A 27,079-nucleotide genomic window follows, 5' to 3' on the forward strand; every position below is an offset into this window, starting at 1 on the left:
TACAATGATGTTACTGCAGCACTGTTCTGGCATCTCTGTGTGTCTCCTATGTTTCTTGTTCCTTAGAATAACGTGTGTGTGTGTGTGTGTGTGCGTGCGGGTGCATTCTAGACTAATAAATAACTGCCAGGAGCTTTGAAATGTGCATCTGGGACAGTTCCGTAAAAATCTGGACATTAAAAACTATGACCACTACAGTTCCAACTTCAACTCTCACCCAGGTACTGCTAAACTCTGTGGCAATTATCATAAACTGTTCATAAAAAGCCAATTGAAATCTGGGCTTTAGTCTGCCGGTGGCGTGGTTACATACAGCAAAACTACCAGAGGCACCAGTCTGAGATAAAGACCGTTTGTGAATGGCTTCCACCAACATCTGTCCATGGTTTTGACAATCGAAACTTGATGTGAGCCTTTTCTGATCTTGCCATACTGCATTTGTGTAGAGTACCTGTGTTCCGCTTTGCATAAAATTTATGGATTAGGGATAAATTATCCAAAGGTGTTACAAGCACAGCACAGACTGCTATTATAGTTTACCAATTTCATGGACAAACCTTTTGATCAAAATACCAAGATTTTGCCCTTCCTCTTTATTTGCCATTTACAATTTCATTTCTTAAATGTGCTATGATGCCGTCTGAAGCATCTATCCAACTTTTTACTTCCACTGTCCAACAAGTATTAAAAATACCAGGGTTCCCACTGGTTGAATACAGCTAGTAACTGTGGCTAACTCTCACAGCCTCTCAGTGACAGTCATAGTCATACAGTATACATAAAGTCAGCCATGCAGGAGGAATGTTATTGTTGTTTAACTGGTATAGCACAGCATTAATTAAAATAACCATTGCCTACTAAGGTACGTATTAGCTGTGGATGTTGTGGTCACTGTGTTCAAGAGTATTTCGGCTGTATTTATACTTCCTGAAAGAATACCAACCGCATAATTATTCTTTAAACACAAAACACTTTACAGTTTCATAGGTTTATGATTCCAATGAAATGTATTCAGGAACTTAAAGACATATACCAGAACTAGATCTGCATATCGAATGGCTGCTGTAAACTGTCCTTATGCACTACACTGTGCGTGCACTAGGAAAGGAGAAAGTGCAAGCTGATATAAGGCAATGTCCCTTTAAGACTGCAACGTGCTGCAAGCGGCCAAATGTCTCAGAGAAGAAGTGATCATCCTCCTCTTTATGGATTATTCAACAAGTGGCCCAGTCCGTTCAGGCATCGTACGCAGCCATGGTTGGCGGATAGAGAATGCGGGTTCATGGCAGGAGAACTCTAGGAACAATGAAAATAATGCATGAAGTACGTGCATTAAGATGAAGTAAGTGGACGACTTGTTTCAGATAGTGGAGTAGCCTATTGTAATGAGTGTTCTGGGGTCAGCAAGTTTGTGCTGTCAGAAGAAACCTAATTCTGCAAGGGGACTAGACACAGCACCGCGTAGCTATATGAAAAAGGGCCTCGCGCAGCATCCCATTAACTGTTTACCTTTAACGCATTCGATTCGGTCATTGACAGCAGTTTACAGACGCCATTTAGTTTTCTATATAGAAGCGTTTCAACAAGTGTCCATGGACAGGCTGCTACAGTATAATCTCTCCAAAAATAAAATAATGTCTATCTCCGCTTCGATTATTCAACTTATAGATTTGCTATGTTTATGCTATTAGTCAACACGTGCGACGATAATTTATCATTCAGTATGTAGAATATGGGGAGAAGTAGCTTGTGCGCACAGATAAAATCCAATTCTAATAACAAGATCTACAGGACATTTAGGCTATAAACGAAACTAGATTTGCATAATAATATGTGGCAATTGTTTTTGATGGAGCCGTGTAATATATATTTCGGGAGTAAGTGACCAACAGATAGCATGGTGGTGGAGAAGGCCTTTCTCGCCGCACGGCAGGGTGATATTCAGACTCTGAAAGTGCTCTTTGCTGAGAAAGTACTTCACAAAGATGTAAAGGACCCTCTCGGAGCCTCTCCCGTGCATCACGCTGCCCGGTCCGGCAAACTCACCTGTCTGCGCTACCTGGTGGAAGAAGCTGGGCTACCCGGCAACTGTCTTGCCAGGAATGGCGCGACCCCAGCGCACGACGCGGCCGCAACCGGTAACCTGGCCTGTCTGCAGTGGCTAATAACGCATGGAAGGTGCAAGGCTTCGGTAAGTGTTTTATTCCTCTCCTCTCTTTGTGATAAACGAGAACGAACTATTAAACAAATAGCAAATAGTTTTTCTCATATAAAAACGAAATGCTTGGGAAGATGTGGTCCGGTGAACTACAGTAAAATCTATTCTGCGCGCACTGTAATAAATTAGAACTAATTAGGAGGTGCATTAGTATTACCACGTTTGTTCTCCTGGTATTTAGAATAAACCACGTCGTAAAACATTTTAACTCTGATAGAGGCACTTTATCATCTCTTTCATTGCAAGACTCCTCCAACGAGCTTAAAACATGAAATATACACTTGTTTCTGGAATGTCAGCCATTTGAGTCAGTATAATAATACACGTTCCCCTTGGGAAATACTTTCTCTTGAATTCTGGTCTTAGGCACTGCCCTCTATGAACACTACATCATGAACTGCTGCCTGTGTTTCCGAGCTCCAAACACATTTTAAATATGATTCTGTGCACAGGATTAAATCTGGTTGCTTCCGGTTCATAGGTTCCTGAACTGCTTTGCCCCATAACCCTGTGACTGAGGTGAAAGTAGTTAATCCTATAATTTAGTTGTCCCAATGCTGCACAGTGAACCTTATTCAGAAAAACTACACAAATCTTTTACGGCAGAATGTCATCATATTTTCAACAGGCATTTTGTGCTGTTTCACTATGCAGTATTAGCCCCAATATGTAGCAGTAGGCATAGCCCCTCAGAATAAGTACCATTTAAATTATTTTGATAGAGTAAAATTCTGGATATCATGGTCTAGAAAGGGTTTGTGTGGGGCTACAAATAACGAGGACAAGAACATGTGAAGTCACTGGTTTACAAACGGACTCTCCTTGGTACCCAAAGAGTGTTAAGGCTCTACTGAGGATTTAGGGGGAATCCTATATATAGCACAGAGGTGGATTAGGAGAACATCATGACAGACTGGGCACTGAGAGATGTCCTTTGGCATGTAGTGGGGAAGGCTGTTCCCTCTAATGCAGAAGTCTCAAACTACAGATCTGGAGGGCCACAGTCTCTGCTGGTTTTTGTGATTTTTGAGATTCAGTCAGGGGCCAATTTACGCCTTCTAAACAAGGTTTGCAGAATTATTTTTCAATCAATGACTTAAGTACAGGAACACATCAAAAACCAACAGGCACAACAGCCCTCCAGGATTTGAATTTGAGATTCCAGCAGTTTGATGGGCTTCTGTCTGCATCAGTCTTTGCCCACTGCATTAGGTGAAGTACCTGTTTAACAGTTAGGGAAGATGCAGGCAGTCTGTCAGTTCATAGGTTCCACCAATCACATGCTGTACACTGTTCAGTCCCCCACACCCCCTTTGCTATACTGGTCAGATATGCACACTCACTCACTCTCCTGCATTACTGCATTCATTCTTCTATACAGTTTATCCAAAGGTGTTCATTCACTGTGCTGCTTAAACTACAGAATCATTTTATATTTGATGTAGTTAAAACAATGAAAAATAAAATTTCACACAATATCTGTCCTCTAGGCTAGAGTAGAGTGTGTGGGTCATTGCTCGGTGTTGCAGGTGTTGCAGGTGTGCGGTGGTCAGATGCAGGTGTGCGGTGGTCAGATGCAGGTGTGTGACTCATGCTAAAACAGCCTGTGTGCAAAATATGTAGGCTATGTTTAACTCGAGGATTGTGCTGAATGTCTGATTGCATGAATCTGTTCCCTCACAGCTGACCACAGTTTTCTTATGATTTAATGTACTCCTGTTTTTCCACTTCAGACACTCCTGCATAAGGAACAGGAAATTCTCCGCTGATGTGCAGTGAGCCCCACTTCCTTTTCTGTTTGAGTGTGTTTGGCCTCTTAGCTCACTAGCGCCTCCTTCTGGCAGGATAAGGACTGGTCTGGAGCCACCGTCCTCCACCTGGCCTGCCGCTTCAGTCACCATGAGATCACCGACTGGCTGCTGAAGGGCCAAGAGGCGGACCCCAGGGTTCCCACGGATACGGGGGTGCTGCCTGTCCACTACGCTGCTGCCAAGGGAGACCTACCATCTCTGAGGCTTCTGCTCGGGCACAGCCCAGGGTAAGAGCATAGGACCGCTTGAGCACAAGGTACGACCGCTCTAATATAGCACAGCACAGGACCGCTCTAATACAGCACAGGACCGCTCTAATACAGCACAGGACCGCTCTAATACAGCAGAGAACCGCCCTAATACAGCACAGGACCGCTCTAATACAGCACAGGACCGCTCTAATACAGCACAGGACCGCTCTAATACAGCAGAGAACCGCTCTAATACAGCACAGGACCGCTCTAATACAGCACAGGACCGCTCTAATACAGCACAGGACCGCTCTAATACAGCACAGGACCGCTCTAATACAGCAGAGAACCGCCCTAATACAGCACAGGACCGCTCGAGCACAAAGTAGGACCACTCTAATACAGTATAGGACCGCTCAAGAACAAGATAGGACCGCTCTAATACAGCATAGGACCGCTCAAGAACAAGATAGGACCGCTCTAATACAGCATAGGACCGCTCAAGAACAAGATAGGACCGCTCTAATACAGCATAGGACCGCTCAAGAACAAGATAGGACCGCTCTAATACAGCATAGGACCGCTCAAGAACAAGATAGGACCGCTCTAATACAGCATAGGACCGCTCAAGAACAAGATAGGACCGCTCTAATACAGCATAGGACCGCTCAAGAACAAGATAGGACCGCTCTAATACAGCACAGGTGCCTTTACCAATTAAGCTGCTGGGCAGCCCGTAATGTTCCGTTTCGAGCTCCCGCCCTTCACAACGCACTGCAATGTTTTCACTGGCACGCCTACCCAAACGCACCTCTGACCTCTTCAGTTGCTTATCTCACATCCTCTTACTTCCAGTCATCTGCGAATGTGTACCTGGAATTATTTTGCTCTGTTCTTAACTAAAAGGGCTAAATTTAGAGTACAGTCCATTCCCATTTAAAATGTCAATTATTGTGCCACCACAAGTAGATAACCAACCATTTTTTTTTTTACTGTAAGAGCTTAGCCATGTACTTCCTATTGATAAGTGGGGCAAAGTTTGTAATTAGCCTATAATTTGGAACATTTAATTCCATTTCCTCTGTATAGAGCCAAGCTGCACCATCGATTGCAGAGTCCCCCACATTGTTTGATAGGTTCCTGCTCTGAAACAGTGCACTGCAGGCAAAATGTAAACTCATGTTACATGATGATAAATAGAATCAAAGCATTTTGCCTCAGAAGTAGTGCACCGTGGTGCTCGTGAATAAAATCAATATCTGCGTAGCATTTGGTGAACCATTCCAGCTAGATGAAGTTATAACTTGCCTTGTGCTGTTGAGTCATTAAATCAGTGCATTCAATTTGGTAATATTTCATCAATATTTGTCAGGGTGATATTCAAAAAATTATGGTTGCAACCAGGGATAGAGTCTGGTTGGATATAACATTTTTATAGGAAAGCTTTGCGCTGCCAGAACACAGTAAATAACCATTATGTAATTCATGTATTTGCAAGAAGGAAACCATAGACTGTCACAAAAGTTCAGCACCCCTCAGTTATTTTTGTCAGTTTGTTTGGCAGACTTCAAAGTTTTCCTGGTCTGTTTTTCAGGATTAAAAAAAACTGTAAACCTAGAATTGTGTGTGGTGATCTCACTGAAGAGGTTTCTGTCAGAATAGGGGAAGAAAAGATTCATACTTAAAGCAGAATGTGCACAGGAAAAATCTGTGGTTAATTAGTGCAGCTTAAAAGCTTTGCCAGGGCTTAATTACTGTGTGGGTCAAAGGAGGAGGCGGGGCTTCGTCCACAAACATCACATGTGAAAGTCCACCAATCGCAGCCACTCTGCAGGAATTTTCTACAGTCTGCTTACAGCAGACTCTCTGCAGAAGATGTTTAACCTAAGACATCAAGAGATTTACATTTACTCTCCTGTACAAGTCAGCTCCTCATTGGCTGCCTGGGATTGTGTGCTTTTCCATAACCAGATAACTACAATTATCCGTGATCCCAAACATAATTAATGTTGTTATGAAGGACTGACTCGAGTGTTTGTTCCCTCTGTAACGATTCCCTCAATTCAGAGAATGTTCTCAATATGGACCAAATAATTTTCCATGTTATACTTTTTTTTCAGACATCCTTATTTAGAGGATGTACAGAATAAGGTTGTATCACGTGGTTATGTAATGGTATACATGATATAACAGCACTCTTCATTAACTAATAGAAAGTCTTTTGGTGTGCATTATTATACATTATAAAATGTAGGTATTGTTCTATTTTATTTTTTTGAAGATGTGAAATATAATTTGGTGTGATGGTAGGCATGAGAGTGCGTAACAGTGCAGTGATGGCCAGGTCTCTGGATTATGTTCATCGCAGTGCTACCCACACGTGTTGTTGCTCCTCTTAAATTTCTGTTGAGGTAAAGCTTATTATTTAAGGTCTGAATTATTCAAACAGGAAGAGCCACTGAAACAACGTCAGGCTTTAGCAGGCAGCCTACTGGAGCGGCAACTTTAATTATTATTTTTTAATAATTAAGGTTATTTCATTGTAACTCGTTACACTTGTAACTGAAAACGACTGTTGGGCAAGGTGCAGTCAGAAAAATACCGCTTTGACCAGCAAAAGCAAACCCCGAAGGTACGCCTATCTGTTTCTGTCACCGCAACCAGCGACTGTTTGGCAGTGCGTCTTCCATGCATGTAAGAGTGTTTGGGTGAGTCAGGTGGGGGTGTCAGTGTGTGTGCCTGTGTTTGTGTTACCATAGTATCTTGTGCCCCACTCTCTAGGCCTTGTTTGTACAGGAGAGACCTCAGCCTAGATGCACTCATAAATGATTCAGGCACTTCCGCACGGTCTGTCCTGATGAACATTCACTACCTGCTGATTATCATCAGGACTCTTGTGTTCAATCTGGGGATTAATGGCTGCAGTGATGTCCTGTAAGGACTGCACAGATGTATGAATGACATGTCATCATGAGTCTATTACCATGCAGTTATTTTCCCGCAGTATCGAGCCTTCAGTTTTCCGTTTGTGCTTCGCATTTCAGTGCGGTCAACACCCAAACAAAAAATGGTGCCACGCCCGTTTATTTGGCCAGTCAGGAGGGCCACCTGGAGGTGGTCCAGTACCTGGTGAAGGACTGCGGGGCGGAGCCCCGGATCAGAGCCAATGACGGAATGACTCCCCTGCACGCCGCCGCCCAGATGGGACACACGATGGTCATCGTCTGGCTGGTGAGCGCGTCGTGTCATCGCGTGCTCTGTGGCCATAGCAACGGCCTCTTGTCCTCTGGAAACTCCATGAGTCGGGGGGATGATTCCCAGGTCAGGTCAGGTGACGTCCCCTCCGATAATGCCGGCCATTAGTAACAGGACCACCGGCGGACAGGCTCAGTTACCGAGCAGACTCTCAAATCTGGGATGGCTTACATGGTTCCACCCCAGGACCTCCAGTCCTGACCCTCTGACCCTGCCAGAGTCATCTGCGATGGAATACTTCTGTGTAAGCGTAAAGCTGTAAAGCAGCGGTTAAAGCAAAAACATGGACGCTTGCTGATGTGCGCTCTCGGATCGGTCTCTCTGCAGATGAGCTTCACGGAGGTCGGTCTGTCGGACCGCGACGGCGACGGCGCCACGGCCATGCACTTCGCCGCCAGTCGCGGCCACGCCAAGGTCCTGAGCTGGCTCCTGCTCCACGGGAGCGAGATCGCCCCCGACTGCTGGGGCGGGACCCCCCTGCACGACGCTGCGGAGAACGGCGAGCTGGAGGTGTGTGTGGCCCTGTTGGGAGGCTCCTCCCCTCTGGGGGAGCACTGGCGCCTCACAGAACCTGGACAGTTTCAGTGCTGTGACGCAGTGCAGTGTCTGTACCTCAGTGCAGTGATGCAGTAAAGCGTTTTAGTGCTGTGACGCAGTGCAGTGTCTGTACCTCAGTGCAGTGATGCAGTAAAGCGTTTTAGTGCTGTGACGCAGTGCAGTGTCTGTACCTCAGTGCAGTGATGCAGTAAAGCGTTTTAGTGCTGTGGTGCTGGACAGCATCTGTAGAGCAGTGCAGTGATGCAGTAAAGTGTTTTAGCGCTGTGAGGCAGTCATACATATCATGGAGCCAAAAGTCCAAAAACAAAATGGCCAAAAACTCTCCAGAAGAGAATAAGAGAAGAGAAGTGACCTGGGGAGGCTTCACCCAACTGGTTCCCTCAGCAGGTAAATTTGAGGGATTCAGAGACTAATCCAGCACTCTCAACCCTACTGTAGCATATAGTTATACCCTCACAAAAGTATGGAAGAATGATTCATTCATAATTTAGGGTTTGAATTTATCTTCAATTAGACCACTTGACAGTTCTGTACTGTAAAATGGTTGAAGCCCCTGAATTTATTGTGAGCCCACATAAACACAGACATTTAATGATGAATTTCCACATTGTGTCTCTGACCCAGAAGCAGTAGTTTGTACACTGGTGGCGGTGTCACGTTTTACTAAGAGGACGTTAAGAACGTTTTATCCTCTGGCCAGCCTTTTCTACTGAGGGCTAAAAACCACGGCGACAGTTTTCCTCCACTGGCAATGTGGGGTTTTGCATTACAGTAATAGGATTATTAATGGAATGCGTTCTGATTTCCAAAGCTGCGGGCTGTACCTACATGTGCTAGCTCAGAATCGTTCTAGTACCACACACTGCTGTGTGGGTTAAATCACTACAGGGTTCAAACATTACTGACACTGCAAGCCCTGTGGAGACACTGCAGGCACGGTGGAGATGGGGGTGTACCTCTGTTCCCCCAGCCCATTGTTCCCTCAGATGTTCCCATAATGGATTTCCCCACCAACTTCCCGCCCACCCCCCCCCCCCCCACACATCTTATTTTATGGCAGTGTGTGAATTTTATTAAAATAAAACCAGGGAAGATCATATGACAATGCCAATGATGCCATTCGCAGCAATAAAATGACTCATAAAAAATTACTTAAATTAATTCAATAATGAGTCATTAATTCTCAACAATGGCATGGCTTACTTAAACTAAACTGAACTGACCAATCTCTTTTTCAGCCTTTGGGGGGTTAGCAGGGCAGTTACTGTTTGCATATCTTGCACGCAACCTTCTACTTGGTTATTATTTTGTCTCCAATGGCACAGAATCTTTAATATTTCCAAATGGTGCTCCTGATGTGTGGTGGAGTTGCTATTTTTCTCGGCTCCTCCATTTGGAATGTGTAGCCTACACCAGCAAGAAGGATAGCATGAACTTTATTTTTAGGCTACCTAACGGTGTACCCACCAGACAAAACGATAACAAAGCTTGTTGTTTATCGGCCTCTTCGATACTGAGTTCCACCATGAGTGCAACACGTGAGCACAAAGCACAGCTGGGCTTATTTTGCCTAGACAACAGGATTTTAAAGTTTAAAACCTTTATTACATATTTTCAAGTTTTTAATTTTCCTGAGATTTAAACTATCAAACAAAAAAAGTGACAGTCCTAGTGGAGACAGTGGGCTGGGCCTACAGGTGCAACTGGGCATCCCAAATGTGGGAGGAAGCTGGATTCAAATTTTTAAATTACTTTGAGAGAAAACGTCTGCAGAGCTACAAATGGCACCACTATAGGTATAACAGCTGTATTAGGACATTGAAAGGAACAGACTGCCAGCCAAAGGAATGATGAGATTTTATATGAGCTGATGAACAAGGGACGTGTGTGTGTGTGTGTGTGTGTGTGTGTGTGTGTGTGTGTGTGCAAGCGTGCATGTACGCAGTTTACTGTGTAGCAGTTAGGGAGCTCCTACATTATTTATATTACCTTGTACTAACTGGCTTTGCACAATGAAGACGAGTGCACTGTCGAGCATAAAGGAAGGATTTAGCACCTGGGCATTCAGTCAAGCAGCACTTCCACTGCAGAATTAGTGTGTTTATTGAGTGCAGCACTGATCCAATGACTGCTCCCCACGCGCAGTGCTGCCAGATCCTGGTGGTGAACGGGGTCGATCTCGGGCTGCGGGACAAGGACGGCTTCACAGCGGCAGACCTGGCCGAGTACAACGGACACGCGCAGTGTGCCAAATATCTACGTACTGTGGAGAACATGGTGAGGTCCTCAGTCAGCTCACCCCTGCCCCCTCCGCCCTTTAGCCCCCAAACACTGCCACCCTGCTGGCCCCTCCTTCTGCCAACCTGCCTTCCCCTCCCACTGCCAACCTGCCATCCCCCGCCTCTGCCACCCTGCTGTCCCCTCCCACTGCAAACCTGCTGGCCCCTCCTACTGCCAACCTGCTGACCCCTCCCACTGCCACCCTGCTGGCCCCTCCCACTGCCAACCTGCTGACCCCTCCCACTGTCACCCTGCTGACCCCTCCCACTGCCAACCTGCCGACCCCTCCCACTGCCAACCTGCCACCCCCCCCCCCCTCTGCCACCCTGCTGTCCCCTCCCACTGTAAACCTGCTGGCCCCTCCTACTGCCAACCTGCTGACCCCTCCCATTGCCACCCTGCTGGCCCCTCCCACTGCCAACCTGCCGTCCCTTCCCAGTCACCCTGCTGACCCCTCCCACTGCCAACCTGCCGTCCCCTCCCACTGCCAACCTGCTGACCCCTCCCACTGCCACCCTGCTGGCCCTTCTCAGTGCCACCCTACCAGCCCCTCTCATATGTGTTTTTTGAAAAACATGCCAAAGCACACAGCAGTCAGACACTGCACTCCACCGAGTTCTGCTTTATGAAATATAACAGCTGGCTGCCGTGTGGTTCCAGTGTTCACTGGATGAATTTGTGCTCCTTGCTAAACGGAAATGGTGTAGGTGTCTGTGTGCTCAGCACATAGGTATGCCTGCCATGTTCTATAGGTTTAGTATGTGTTGTGTGCTTTCTGTTTCCCTGTGTTGGCTCCATAACTTTATTAGCACAAGTCCAGATGATGTTCACTGTGAAGCTGCTCTTTGTTATCTTGTGGGACTGAGGGAGGCTTTCTGTACGACCCAGCTGGACCAACTGGAGTTGTGGTTTAACCCCCATCATGTGTGTAGCAGCTGTTGTACACTGGACATGAGCTGTGAATTGATCACAGATGACAGGGTAGAAGATGCTAGTGCTATACTCTGTTTCGGGCGCATGGGCTGCTCAGAGGGGATTGTGTTTGAAAAGCTGAAGTTGTGAGGACAGGTCTTAGCCCCTCTGATTAAACAGAGAGCAGAGCTCTCTAGGCTGTGTCCTCACTATGCCTAATGTTGTGATTCACAGTAACAGCCATGCAGTACACACACACACACACACACACACACACGTTAACACACCCACACAGGCACACACTCCTGCTCTCGCCGCCTGTCAGACGTAATCCTATTCCGGCAGGACGCGGAGGGACGGGGGGGCCATCACTAAATCAGGCCAGCTGTCACCTTGACCAGAGGGACTGATCTGATCAGCTCAGATCTTTTCTTCACAGGAGGCACTCTGGTATCAGACATTAACAGCCACTGACACCGCCTCCACGTCTGCTCCCGTGCCAGTTAAAACAGCAGAACTCTTATGATCTTAGATTTCTACCCCCAAGCCGATGCCAGAGCTGGTAATTGGTATGACTTACAAGATGACATCAAAAACATTCAGCATTAAAGAGAAGAGGCCAAGCTGTCAGTGATTTTTTTCTTTTCACATATTTTAGAATTTTGCTCTGATTAGTGTCTCCTGTTGTGTGCATGTGCCATGTGTGCGTGTGTGTACGCCTGTGTGTGTGCGCCTGTGTGTGTGTGTGTGCGTGCGTGTGTATGCCTGTGTGCGTGCGTGTGTGCATATCTGTGTACACCTGTGCATGTGTGTACGCCCGTGTGTGTGCGTGTGCGCGTATGTGTGTACGCCTGTGTGTGTGCGCGCCTGTGTGTGCATGTGCACGCCTGTGTGTGTGTGTGTGTGTGTGTGTGTGTGTGCGTGTGCGTGCGTGCGTGTGTGTGTGTTTCCAGAGCGTGGGGCACCGTGTGCTGTCGCGGGACCCCTCAGCAGAACAGGAGTGCAAACAGCCCGATTCAGGCGTCTCTTCCCCACCTGCCAACTACGACTCCTGCAGCTCTTCCAATGCGAGGAGGAGCACAGCGCCACCTGCAGGCAACCACATGGGTCAGCGTTTTACAGCGTTCGTCTTAAACATCACTGCATTGGGAAATATGAGTTTCCTGATCCAGTGCAGGTGGTAGGGAGTGAGCGGTCTTGGTTCTGATAAACACTGCCCCTGTGTTTGTGGTCTTTGCTGCACAGACCCGAATCGTACAGACATGGACTCCTACATGGACCTGCTGAACCCGGACCTGGCGACTGCAGCACAGAGGAAGGACGAGGGAAACTGCGCTTCCCCTTCCCCTCCCCCCCCTCCGGCCTTCCCTCCTCCCCCGCCCCCTCCCCCGCCCGACACCCAGCGGCACCCCCCTCCCCCGCCCAGTTACACCGCGCCCAGCACCCCCGCGGACCAGGCCTCCGCCGAGATCTACCTGCAGGTGAAGAGCAACCTGCGGCACGTGGAGAAGGACGTGAGTTAACACGCGAACACGCCCACGCCCACACACACACGCCCACGCCCACGCCCACACACACACGCGAAAACGCCCACGCCCACACACACACGTGGACACACGCACGCACACACGCATGCACATGTACGCAGACACACCCGCGCGCACACACACACACACGCATGCACACGTACGCGAACACGCCCACACACACACACGTATGCGGACACGCCCACGCCCACACACATGCACACGTACGCGAACACGCCCACGCACACACACGTATGCGGACACGCCCACGCCCACACACGCATGCACACGTACGCGAACACGCCCACGCACACACACGTATGCGGACACGCCCACGCACACACACGTATGCGGACACGCCCACGCACACACACGTATGCGGACACGCCCACGCCCACGCACACACACGTACGCGGACATGCCCACGCACACACGCTTGCACACGTACGCGAACACACACACACTCGTTCTAGACACAGGATATTGTAAGTCCTCCCCCCCAAATTTTCAGTAACTATTAAAACTTCCTTAAATAACCTTGTTGTTGAGCATATAATGGAAAAGTTATGACTATTTTGCAAAAGTGCCAAGAAACTATTAACAGGTGAGGGCACACTTTTTCACAGTACTGTACATACACTCACACACAAATTTCTCTTGATTTTCACATACACGCACATTGCTGTGTTAATATTTTTACCAAGGGCAACATGCATGCATGTACACAGATTCCTCTGCAGTTTATGTAATGTGCACACACACGCAAGCGCTTGCACAGACACACGAGCGCACGCGTCGTTGTCATCTTTGCCGAGGGAGAGGTAATCTCTGAGCCCGTGAGACTGGAGATCGGTCAGCCATGTTTCACCCAGTTTTGGACGACGGGCTTCTCGTGCGAGGCAGCAGGGTTTCCTGCTCCGTGATTGGGCGGGTGGCGGGCGGTGACGTCGCGCCGCCGCGCTGCGATAGGTCGGCTCTGCTGGGCAGGGGGTAAGGTGAGAGGCCGGCTGCGGTGACACGGACACCGGGGGCAGGGCTCGGGTGACGGGAGGCTCTGGGAGGCGGGCTGCGGGGACCGGGCACAGGCAGAGATCAGGGGAGCCCAGCCACGATGTTCGCCCTTCCTGCCTGGGACGCATCTGTGGCCCTGCACGTAAACAGCAGGAACCCAGGAATATTCCTGAAGCCTTTCGATTTTTCACACTTCGTACACTGAAGGGGAGGGTGCTCAAGGTAAGCTAGTTCAAAGGGATTATTCTACAAAAGCCTTAACACAAATGTTTTTATTTATTTATTTATTTTTAAATTTATAGTAAGTTTTCACTATTTTATGTACTCAAATAGTTGATGAGGAGTTGGGTTCATTATTTTACTGCTCTCTAATTTTTTTTGCTATTTTATGTGGTCAATTACTTGTGGGATTCAGTTCAAAGTGTACATAATAAAGAACTGGGGGTTATAGTAAGCAGAGCCGGTTTGGACCTGTAGTACTAAACATCACATGCATTGTAACTAAAAACAAAAAGGTGAAAAAATAAATGCAAAGTATTAGCAAAAGGTAACTCATAATTGAAAGTAGGTCACTTTAATGTTGAACACCAAAGTGTAGGGGTGTGAGCATGTAGGGAAGAATCACTAGAGGAATGAGCTACATTTCAAGCTTCAAACTTCAAAAAGAGGAAAACATTTTAAAATGCAGTTTCCAATTGTCAGCAATGTCACTGCCTGTTTGTGATATATTTTCATCCAGGCAGGTAATGCATGGAATAGTCTTCCAGGACTCCTAAGAGAATCTTTGGAGTGTCCATCCCGATGTTTGACACTGTTAGATGCACTCTAGAAAGGCAAAGTGATGAGTCTGAGGGCTGAATGGCCAGTCTCATTACACCTGTGTTTTTATGGATGAGGGCTGTACTGGGGATGTGTCCTCTACTACACAATGAGGATTGAGAATGCGGTCTGCTTTGGAGGGTGTGGTCTGCTTTGGAGGGTGTGGTCTGTTTTGGAGGGTGTGGTCTGTTTTTGAGAGTGTGGTCTGTTTTGCAGTCAATGTCTCTGTTCCAGATACAGGGTTAACGATATGCTTTCTTGTGTAATACAGACAGTAGAGAACACAGTCTGTATGTGACTAAAACTGACTGAACTGTAAATTGTATTTGGATGCCGTCTCTACTGAAGCCGTGGGTAGTTGAAATTCAGTGATACTGACGCAGTTGGCCGAGTTTTCTGAGTATTCTCTCAGCTACGTTACTCGGACCTTATCAATTCTTGCTTCGACTCCCGGAAATCTTCATGAATTTTCAGACAGATATATGAGAGTGAGAGAGAGAAAGGCACATCTCTCACTTCAAAGACTGCTAGCCTGTGGGAGCTGAGCAGGTCAATGGGAAGAGCTTAACTTACACCCTTTAAACCCCCAGCAGAACAATGCCAGCTGTGTCCTTTCAGACAACTCTAAAATCTAGTCAAATTTAAAATTTGAGGTTTCAGGCCGCAAATACAGGCACACCTTCTGATGTTCACCAGAACCCAGCTTGTTTGTAGCAAAGATGAATGGTAAAAAGACCATTTCTGACTGTGTCATAAAGGTTTTTTAACAAAGGCACAGAGGTCATCCTAGCAAATGGAATGCTGCCTCTTGAAAGAAATGTCAAAATCTGTGTTTTACAGTAGTTCACTTTCATTCTGATAAAAATAACTATTTTTGCCATAATATGCTAACCCACAATAATAACACAATGAATGTTCGTCAATCATAAAATTATTGTGACACTTGTAAGAGAAGCAGGATGAAGTAGCAGGATTAGTGGGATGAAATAAGCGACAAATTATTTTTTGGCGTTCTGAGCAAAGAAAATTTCTCCCACACAGGCTAATAATATTTAAAAACCCTAGAAGTGATTTATGTTTTAATTTACTCATGTTGAGCAAGCTAGCTGGAGCGTGACATCTCATTTTCGACTGTTCATTCAAATTAAGCGCTTTCTTTTTGAATCTCACAATGCTATCAACTGCTGTGTAAATATTATGATCAATAAACAACACAAATGTCAGACACCAAAAGATGATTGGCTCAAAGAAACAGGAGCAATTTTTTTTTTGTTGTTCAAGTTTGTGTCATCGCCTTTGCAATCTTAAAAAAAAAAGACCTAGGAATATCTGTGTTTGTAGAAAGTGATGTATTTTATTCTGCATTTTGGCTTTTTTTCTGTGTAGAAAACGCACGATCCTGCGTTAACGCAACGTCTGAGGCATAAATGGTATTAACTGCACACCGTGTTCCGTTTCTCTCTGGAATAAACAGACTCCGAGAAACAATCCAGACAGGCTGCGAAGGGCCGACTCGAACAGGAAGTCCCGCAACTTCAACAAGCAGCCCAGCACTGGGGACTACTACAAGGCCCTGGGCAGCGACCCAGCCGAGCACCGCGGGGCGAGAGCCATGGTGCCCAACGAGCAGGTGAGCCGACTGGCCCTCAGCACCAGCGCACAGCGACAGGCCACAGGCACCTACAGCGCAGAACGGATACTGCTGTGCTGTAGGAACTAGGAAGCGACCTTCCAATGAAAAATTAATGTGGATGATATACACCGGGTGTAACTTCACCTGGTTTACAACGGGATACAGCGGGCTGGCACTCCGACACTCAGAAAACAAACTAATTAATGGCATGATTAAATATATATTTTAAATCGTGTGAACATCATTATACGAAGGACTGAACATCAGCATAGCTGTTGATATTTTAGTTTATAGCTTCATTTTTATCAAATGCTGGCTTTTCAGGCATGAAACCGTGTGTGTGTGTGTGCCGCACATGTGGTGTATGTGTGCATGTGTGTGTGTGTGTGAGAAAGAGAGAGAGATGTTCTGTGTATGGTATATGATTCTTTCAGGTACGTGGTAGCCTTGAGTGGTTCGATATGAGGTTACAGGTTGGTTTTCGATGTGCAGTGATGGTCCATACAGTGTGTGGTACTCTATGTGGTGTGAGGTAATGAGGATTTGGGACTGAAAGAATGTTCATTTGTCCCCAGGGTTCTGAACTGTTGGAGGAACCAGCGGACAGTCCCCCCGCTCTAGATAATGGGCCAGTGGAGGGACAGCACCCTCCACCACCTCCGCCACCTCCCCTCCCCTCCACCAATCCCCCTCCCCCTCCCCCTCCACCTCCACCACCACCACCACCACCACCGCTGCCCCCAGAAACTCCGCCCCCAAAGAGCACCGAACATCGCCGACCATCCTCCTCTTCAGGAAGTGAGCACGCCTTTTTCCTTTTTCTCTCTCCCTCGCCTATGTGGTCTAGAGCAAGGAAATACAGTTCAGGAAACAAAGCAGCTTGTTCGGTGACGTTATGTTTCTAGAGGTTGTGCATGTCAATAGTTCAATTTTATAGAGTTTACTCGCAATAATAAAGATATATATCAGTTTTTATATTGTGCCGTACTTTGTTCTTTGAGCGCAGTGTTGCCATAGGAAATAAAAACCCTAAATGTCTCCATAGCTGCCACTGAAAGACAGCCGGTCCTCAGAAACTTTTATGAATATCTAAAACTTCCTCACACAAAAACCTTCTGGGTCAATTGTAAACACCAACTAAAGCAGAAGTAATATCAACGAACTCCAGAAAATGAACTATCCCTAAAATGAATATACAGGTAGAAATGGCAAAAATTCCACCTGCTCCTCTGTGGCATGCAGAATATTACTGCCATCTCTATTCAATGAAAAAATGTGTGCTTTTATGCAGCCAGATAGCGGTTCATCTATTTTGCTGTGTAGCATAATTTCAATTAATATTGCTTTGGAACACCTGCACAAATGTTTTTTTTTCTTTTTTACCATTTTTTCTTTAACCCAGGAAGTCAATATGACTTAGACAGTCAAATTCTAATTTGCAGAATGAGGGCTCGATGTACACATTTCCCTAATAATGCGGACACGTTTCCCAGCGCCTCATCTCTGGAGAGAAATATATCTTAATTTGGAACTCTGTCTCAGTTTGATCACCAATCCGACATACAGCTCAGTCAATGCCAGCAAGTCCTTGCAGACCGTGTATATGTGGTGTGTCTCAATGTCACCTTTTACTGACTCTGCAAAAAGGCAATTGGCAGATTTCATTTCATTCTTCTTACTTTACTGCAAAGAATAAGGCAACAATAAACCAATACCACTGCAAAAAACTGCTTTTTCATGGATTAGTCACTCATTTAATAATCACCCTGAAAGTTAGATTTCGTTGAAGACACAGACCACCTTCCCTCACAGGTAGTTTTGAATCCTGAGGAGGATACTGGGGTGTTTCTTATAATTTCATAATCGGGGAAAATGTAGCATATTATTGCAAAACAGCTGCTGGTACAGTGATTGCATTCAGAAACAATGCCATTCACAAGCTCCACCTGTACTTACATTGAACCTTGGGTTAGGAAATTATTCAGTTCAATGAATAAAAAATCTTTAAAAATTTTTAAAATCTGAACTGATAAGGAGTTGCTAGCTAATTCATATTAATTAAATTTAGCTAATTTAGGCCTATTGGTTTTCCAAGGGGTTCGGAGAACTCAGGCATTCTCTGCACCTCACAGCAACTAGGGCAGAGAAACAGACATGGCCGTCCTCCCTGTGCCTGATTACACATTAATGTTGTGTAGTTGGGTACTGTTACCGTGGAAACAGGTATAGCCATTAGCCTTTTTAGGGAATTACTCTTTGGACCGGTGATGTAACCATGCCAGAAGAAACAGGGTGTGGGCAGTCTGCACTGTACTGTACAGATTACAGTCACCTGGCAGACTCTCTTATCTATAACTCAGAGACTTCAAGAAGGAAGAGGGCAGTAATTATTAAAACACACATACACGTACACACACACACACACACACACACGCACGCATGCATACACACACACACACACACACACACAGACATGCATGCTTACATACACACACACACCAAAAAATCCAGTTCTCAGGGTTACAGGTTTTTTTCTTCATGTCCAAGGTAAAGTCTAACCATGACTGGTTAGACGCTAGGAGAAAACCATTCCACAAGTCAGATCACGTAGGCCTGACATGATCAGCATAACACAATCATGAAAATCTGCATGGCATTTATATCATTCTACATTTATACCATTTTTCTGTTTGGTTTCATGTAAATGTTATTTAAAAAGTTGCATGTGTATAAAATTAGAATATTTTCTCATTCCAAATGGAGAATTTTTTTAAGGAAGGGGTTGAACTTCATTTTTAATTTGTAATGGCATTCCACGGGTTTCCCTTAGATCAGATAACTGTTTGTATCACAATTTAAATGCTGTACGATCATGTCTCACATTTTCTCTCTCATGTATATTATCTTTCCTTCATGATACTGGTCTTTGTGGTCATGAAGGAAGCCTTAGGTTTAGGTTACAGTACTCCAGCTTTAAATTAAAGTGAACAGTCAAGCACCTTTCTAAAAGCACAATAAATCTTTCTACCATCTATTGTGAACCTTTCACTAAACCTTGCACTTCTACATATTACTTCTCCACATCACCAAAGTGTTTTCTTCTTTTTCTAACCCTTGTGTCTTTCGTTCCTCTCTCACCCGTTCATCACCATACCCCTCTCCCTCTCTCGCTCATCTCTGCCTGCCACCATCCCTCTTTTCCAACGCTGCCGTGCTCTGTCTCCCTCTCTGTCCTGCTCTCTACGGCTCTGTCCAGAGGGCATAAGCAGACCAAAGAGAAGTGAGTACTGTGAAGGTTTTGCGTATTTCTTTTGTTTTAGAAATGTGATCACTTCTGTTTGTGCCATCAGGCATTGGATCTTTTTCTGCATTTTGCCCTTCATCTGTAGAGTTGTAGTTACCATTGATTGCACTGAGTAGGTATTTACATTGCCATTGTGTTTACTACTGTGTGGGAAAATTCACCAGAAAAAACGATACTTTCCGCACAATGGTATAATGACATTGCTGGTTCCTGCAAAAACTTATTTTTACATGCTGCCTAAATGTTATACATTGAGCTCTTACCATCTCTCAGTCAGGATACTGATCAGTACCACATGGCATATTTAGACTCAAGGTCTTCCATGTGCAATGGAAGGACTGTTGTGCCAACGTCAGTGTGTCCTTACAAACAATGACGCCAGCACCACAGCTCTGCCCATGAACATAACTGCACTTTCTAGTCAGGACACCAAACACCGGACTGCCAAATGACCCTTCGCATGTTACATTACATTTATTTGGCAGACACTTTTATCCAAAGCAACGTACAATAAGTGCATACTGAAGGTCACTGGAACAACTACAAAACACAGGTCCAATAAGGTACAATACTCATTATGTAACTCTCTGACCTAGTCAAACTAGGAGGCATGACAAGCCACAACATCAAGATAATGATACAAAGTACAATATATGTCATGCTCCAGTTGGCTCAAAAGCAAAGATACAGTCCATTACATTTGCTATAGATGTTCCCCTTTCTGACATTAGAATAGTCTGACAATCCGATACATAATGCTTAGCAAACAACATACTGTTGGGATATTGCTGGTGGCCAGTGTTAGTGAGATCTTGTTGACCCTTTGAGATGTCAAGAAAAACATGAGATCATATTTATTATCTGTTATGCCATAATGGCCATTATCTGCCCATCTGATCTCATGGAAGGCATCTCCTGCAAAACAAGGTTGTCTTAGCTCAGTATGCATCAGCTGATGAATGAACAGTGACTAGACAGATCCGCTTCTGCAGTGCTGTTAACATACTCAGTTACCAGAGAGTTGCCATAAAGACAGCAGTCTAACCTTTCCTGCCAACTAGCTAGAGCTAGCTGAGAACCAAACTTAAAACAGCAGCCAAGCAATGCAATGACCCCATAAGGAAAAATAAAAGACACAGTTGCAGAATTCAACCTCAATATCGAAGCTACAAATAAACACGAAACAAAACTGTAGCACCAACCAGACCTCAGCATGCATGCATGAGTTTCTCTGCCCTCCATCTTTATGGTTTTGACAAAAAGCAACGCAAATCAGATTGTAATGGGGTTTTTTTTTTTTGGACTGACCATGAGTTAAAAGTAATGAACTAGTGGCGAAGCAGCAACAACTCTTTAAGTAAAAAATGCTTGCCTACCTTAAAAACGGCGAAGGGTCGGTTTTCTCAGTGCACTTGAGCCGAATAATTCGTTTATCCTTAGCCAACGTATTCGACCGATGTCGGTGTTCACAGACACAGCCATGCATTTTTATATACGCTTTCAAAAGTGCACAACACCCTAAATTGAGAGAATGTAGGCCTTCGTCTGAGTCCGATGGAGGAGCAATTTTAAAACAAGGCGCCATCTTTCGGCTCTCCATTTCAACTTAGAATATACCACCCCCCGCTGGTGATCTATAATTTTGTTCAAAACTGAGCAATGGATGTTCTTCATAAAGGCTGTTCATTATTTTTCCGGTGTCAGGTTTTTTTGGTTGCAAAAAAGATACGATTTTTTAAATGTATATATGAATTCGAATGCGGTTCTGAGATCTATAAAATGGGATGCGCAGGGTTAAGCAAAGAGTAGTCGAACTTTATAATGACATTGATATTAAAATATAGCCTATATAAATTTACTGAAATTGAACAACATTTGTACTTTTAATTATTTAATTATTGGTTAACGTATTTATAACTGTTGCATTAACGGCTCTGACGATTTAGTCTATTAATATCAATCGTTTGATTTTTAAAAACGTTAAATGAGTTATTTAAATCAAACACGCTTCATGTTGTAGATATTGGACTAAAGTCATATCTAATAAAGGAATTTAATACATTTTCTAAAGAAGAGCGCTTTGAAATTTTTTTTTTTAATGTTGATATCAACCATCAACCAAGACAGGTAACCATTTTCAAGGAGTATGTTCTATATTGAATCACTTCTCAGTATCCTAGCGATACTTTATTCTTTTTTTCCCAACAATGACTCACTGTGTGTGGTTACTGCAGGCACAAAGTCATTCAACATGATGTCCCCAACTGGTGACAATGCGGAGCTGCTGGCAGAGATCAAAGCAGGGAAGAGCCTGAAACCAACTCCTCACAGCAAAGGATACATTACTGGACACAACAGCAGCAGCAGCAGCACAGGGAGCAGCACAGGGAACAGCGTAGGCGGTGTTTACATGTCTATTTCGTTTCTTAATCCTGTTCCTTTTATGAACAATATTTTAAAGGTGGCCCCTGGGGCTTGTGTGGAAAAATAGGGTTTATGCTAAATGTAGTGCATGTAGGTCAGACTACCATGCTATATATGAGATGCAATGAAATTTAAACAGTTATATTTGGGGTGTGTATACGTGTGTTGTGTGTGTATGTGTGAGAGAGAGAGAGAGAGACAGAGAGGGAGAAATGTAGATGTCCGTATATAATGTTATCTTACAGGTGGTAAGAGCCTCTGGTGTGCTAGTAAAATGCACAGTGACATCACAGTGGGAGTGGCATCCCTGATGAAAATGCTTTGTCCTCTTTTCCAGGTGGAGGCCCCTTTGCCTCCGCCTGCAGCTCCACTGTCACGGCCTCCTTCCCCACCTCCCGCGCCCCTTCCCCTCGCCTCCCCTTTGCCAGCGTCAGCCCCCCCGCCTGGCCCGGCTGGCGGCTCCGCCCACAAACTCCCGCCCGCCGGCGGCTGCGACCCGGTTACCCACGCGGTCAACGGCAGCGTGGATTTGGGGCACATGCGGCGGGGCAGCCTGGTGGACGTGGAAGCCCTGGTCCCCACCCACGACGAGCAGGGCGTGGCCATCCCAGAGTGGAAGCGCCAGGTCATGGTGCGTAAGCTGCAGGTGAAGATGCAGGAGGAGGAGGATCTTAAACGCAAGGTACGTTGGGTCAAAGGGTGCTGCACGGGTTTGAGGATTCTGTCTGTATGTTTGTGTGTGTGTGGGTGTGTGTGTGTGTGCATGTGCATGTGTGTTTACTTCTGTTTCTTTTTTGCATGAGTTCTCTTATTTTTGGAAATACGGTATGTAAAGACAGCAGGTATATGAAGAATATGAAGTTGGAGCAGCAACTGGTTTAATGTTTAATATTACCCTCAATTACACAAAAATACACACACATACAATTCAAACTCATTCTAATTAATTGGGCATTAACTGTACAAATATATCACATATTCTGCACAGTAAATCCAGTATGACCCAAACCAAGTTCTAAACCAAATTCCATATTCAAACACACTGGCTGCGTAAACAGGAATGAACGCTACTTCTCCGAACCAGAACCGTGTTTTGATTTGCCAAAATATGACTACAATTTCCATCTAAAATGAACGCAAACAGCAATAGGACTTGTTTGTCTTAACTACATGAAATGGGAGTGTAACTTGCTTCTACCCACATAGGTAAATAAATAGGAAAGAAAATGATAATATCCAGAAGTAGACTTCAGTGCATGTGTTTTGTGTGGGATTGCATTTTGAGAAAGCTTTGCTAATGTGCGTTGTCATGGATACTTACAGAGAGCAGTGTAGATCCCAGTATTAGCCTCTTTGCCCCAGCACAATTGGCTGCACTGGTATATGGTTTTTGATATACCGATGGAGGTGCTGTTCAACTCTATGGAGGAGGCTATTTCCTGGTGACTGTACACTGTAGCTCTAAAGTGCTACATGCTGACTCAGTGGTGTTGTGCAACGTCTTTGATTTGTGGGGCAGTACTAATATGTCAGTTGTGAAGGTCTTTGATTCTTGTTTTTTTCATCTTTCTGATCTTTTTTGATCTTCTCCTCTTGGTTTGGTGTCTGCAAATCTCAATCTGCTAGACAATATCAATTTGTGCTGACAGATCATCTAAACAGGGCTTGAACATATTCTGTTTTTCCACCATAACATTTTATCAAAGGAATTGAATTCCCTGTCTGTCAATGCTCAACAAAAACACACAGATTGTGGATTTGAGGCCAAATCTCCAAGCGTTTCTCTGCTCTGCTGCATCTCCTGCACTACACTGTGCTCTACACTCTGCCATTCAGCCCGGCTCTGACCAGCCCACCATTACACCACTGACTGCATGTAAATACAGAACCAGTGTGCAGTGAAGCTGTCCAGCGGTCAGTGCCCTGAGGGCCATGCTTCTCTTCTTTTGTTTGACCCCTGGTGTAGTTATCTGCCCAGGGGTACGGCCAGCCCCAGGACTGGCACTACTCGCACACCCACAACGCCATCCTGGGCCCGTTCGGGGAGCTGATGACGGAGGCGGACCTCGTCCGCATCGAGCGGCAGATTGAGAACCTGCAGGTGATGCACAAGGTGCAGGCAGTGGAGAAGGAGTTGGAGCAGCTGGAGCGGGAGCTGACGCAGCTGCTGCCCGTCTCCGCCGCGCTCAGCCACCGCCAGCACTTCTCCGTCAACCCCCGGCAGGTCCACGGGCAGGCGGAGGACCTGCCCGAGTGGTGCAGCAAGATCTCCACCCTGCTGAAGAACATGGCCATCCTGCTGGCCACCCTGGGGGGCAAGGAGATAGACATCCTGGACCTGGTGTACTCCGGGTACATACGGGAGGAGCGCAGGGACCCGAGGACGGCCCCCGCCGCCCCGGCCCCGCCCCCAGCCACCGCCCCCGCGAACATCGGACGATCCCAGTCGTTCTCCACCAGGGAGGAAGTGGAGAGGGAGATCAAGCAGTGCGGCGTGTCCGTCAAGAACCTGAAGGCCAACTACGAGCTGCAGAGCCAGCCCAAGACCGAGGACAGCGCCAGCAGGGTTTACAAACGCAAGCGGTCCCTGCCTGTGGGAAGCGAGCCCGCGGGCCACAGGTCAGAGCCTATCTTAGAGGAGGACTTCATCTGCTCCACAGAGGACATCCACTGGACCGACGCGAGCGGACCTCCGCCGCCGGACGCTACGGGTGCGGCCTTCAACGGAGAGGCCGTGACCGCACCCCCTTACGCTCCTCTCAACGGGGCATCATCGGCACACCTGGCCCAGCCCGAGCTGGACCAGCACTCCCAGACCCAGCCCGCGGACCCCCTGTGTCGCCCCAACCAGCCCACACGCAGCCTGGAGGTGCAGACAGACCTCAGCTACATGCAGGAGTGGACGGACCTCAGGAAGGAGCGAATCGTCTTCCTGTTCTTGGAGCACTGGAGGAAATACACCTTCGCCGGCGCCGTCCGGCCGCGGTCTCCCAGGAGACAGGGCAGCACGGGCAGCGGCGGGGAAGGCAGCCTGCAGAGCGAGGACGACCAGCTGATCTACCTGATGAAGGAGAAGCAGGTGGTGGGGAATCTGATCTGCCACTGGAGGGCGATCTTCAGCCAGGTGCCCAGCAGGCAAATCCGCCGCCTCAGCCGCGCCCAGATCATTTACTGGCCCCAGCACTTCCTGCCGCACATCAACGGCATGCCCGTGGCCTACGACGGCCTGACCCTCGACCTCTTCATGCTGGGCTACTTCCAGCTGCTGGAGATGAGCATGACGCGGAGCGAGCGCAGGTTCAGGCACCTGCTGTGCTTCGAGATGTTCGACCGCCTGGGCACCCACAGCTGGGAGCTGATCCGCCAGTTCCACCGCGAGGTTATGGAGGAGCTGGAGGCCGGGAGGCGGGACTGGGCCGACGGCTTTGAGGACATAAAGCGGAGGTACTTTGGGGAACCCGCCGAAGAGCCGGATGGGGCGCTGCCTCAGGAACTGCTGATGATGGCCCCGGAACCTCCCGCAACACAGCCTGGCCCCGCCCCTGGCAATTCACCGAACGGGAAGGAGAGCTGTGACCCTGCCCCCATTCCTGATGAGGGCTGGAACCCCCCCACACAGGACATGAAGGAGAGTGTATCTGTCCCTGCCCCCACCCCTCCCCCCATACAGGACAGCAATGGTAGCCATTGTGACCCTGTCCCTGCCCCCGTACTACAAAGTATAGAGAGTGTAAGCTACTCCGCCCCCATACAGGATAGGAAAAACAGCTTGTGTGACCTCACCCCCCTGCTGGAAGAGGAAACAGCAGAGGGTTCATGGGAGGAGCAGACTCCCCTCCCAGTGACCCGTAAGGACTCCATTCAGGTGATCTCTGAGCTCGGAGAGTTCAGCAACGAGGAGATCTGCCGGTACATCGACCGCAGCTTCTCCTTCTGGAAGGAGAAGGAGGCAGAGCTCTTTGACATGTGACCTCCTCCTTCTCTGTATAAAACATGGAGAGACTACAGCTCCCAGCCTCCCTCACACTGACGTGTAACTGCAGTAACTGGGTCACAGCTACCCTGCTGTGCTGTCCAGGCTTTTGTAAATTTAAGTAATGCAGAGTTTAGCGTTCAAAGGCCGTTGAAATGCTAGTTCTATCTGCCCATTGCTGCCTGAAGACGAATCCTACAATAAAGAAAAAATAGCTACTTGCTAAATACGTTTTTTTTCTAAGAGCTCCTGCTGGCTTATTATGGGTCATTCTTGGCTGAGGTTTCCTAGAGCTGCAAATGTATCTTACTGAAGCAAAGTGGGATACCATAATTCATTTGTGCATTTTATTTTATGCAGCTTGTAAATTGTAGGTGTCGCTGGCTGACTCATTCTGTCAAAGCAATGGCTGACTCATTCCAATGTGTTTGGATGAGCTCTACAGACTGGTACAGAACCCGGACTGTGCCTGATCACTTAGTCATAAATCCTATTTCTTTGCTAATTATTAATCCTTTTTTATCTCTGTCCTTCCCAATTTTGAATTCAAAGTCATATTTCAGATCCTTCATTTCGGAAGAGTGCTCTCTCTGAAACACATGCAGCCAGCAGGCGTTCTCCACTTCATGAGTTAGACCCAGGAGTAGCTGGTTCTGGCAGACTGCAGGCACCTCACTGACCAGAGGAGGTGCTATAATGCAATGAGGCTGTGAATAGCCTGACAATGGCATCCCTCCCTCCCTGGGAAAGGCTAAGGCCAATTTATGCTTCCTCCCTGTGGGATAGTCAGCATGAGGATGGTGAAGACTGAATTCTAGACCATTTGGAGCATTACTGTAACAACAGCCACTGCTTTTGCTGGATGAACCAACAAAGAGTCCATAATGTTATATTTTGACAAAAGAAAATCTTTGTTTATCTGTACTTAATGTTTTTTGGGTTGTGAAGTACCTTGCTTTTTCAAAAGGTATTAAAGAGGTGAGGGGGGAAGGGTTCAGAAAAGGATTCACATTTTTTGTCCTTGAATTTTTATACATGCAGTTGCAGTTTGTGTGATATTATGTGTTAAGTGGTATGTATTTTGACATTAAATATGTTCATGTTTTATGAAATGTGAACAGATGCTTTTGAATTTGAAAGTATTACACAGTTTATCTAAAATTA

General features: G+C 46.4%; 1 protein-coding gene across 2 annotated transcripts; it reads left to right on the forward strand.

Moving 5' to 3' along the window:
• The first annotated feature begins 1,021 nt into the window (after positions 1–1,021).
• On the forward strand, positions 1,022–27,079 carry LOC118210930 (espin-like). Of its 2 annotated transcripts, XM_035387457.1 has the most exons (13): positions 1,022–2,191; positions 4,063–4,256; positions 7,265–7,451; positions 7,803–7,985; positions 10,179–10,310; positions 12,179–12,332; positions 12,471–12,739; positions 16,056–16,211; positions 16,790–17,012; positions 19,471–19,494; positions 21,753–21,913; positions 22,280–22,624; positions 23,909–27,079. In XM_035387457.1, the coding sequence occupies exons 1-13, from the start codon at positions 1,898–1,900 to the stop codon at positions 25,910–25,912; spliced, it is 4,326 nt and encodes a 1,441-aa protein (XP_035243348.1). In that variant the 5' UTR covers positions 1,022–1,897; the 3' UTR covers positions 25,913–27,079. The 2 variants fall into 2 exon arrangements, with proteins under 2 accessions (XP_035243348.1, XP_035243349.1); XM_035387458.1 differs by lacking the exon at positions 19,471–19,494.

Source organism: Anguilla anguilla, chromosome 13 (assembly GCF_013347855.1).
Source record: "Anguilla anguilla isolate fAngAng1 chromosome 13, fAngAng1.pri, whole genome shotgun sequence".
Lineage (NCBI taxonomy): Eukaryota > Metazoa > Chordata > Actinopteri > Anguilliformes > Anguillidae > Anguilla > Anguilla anguilla.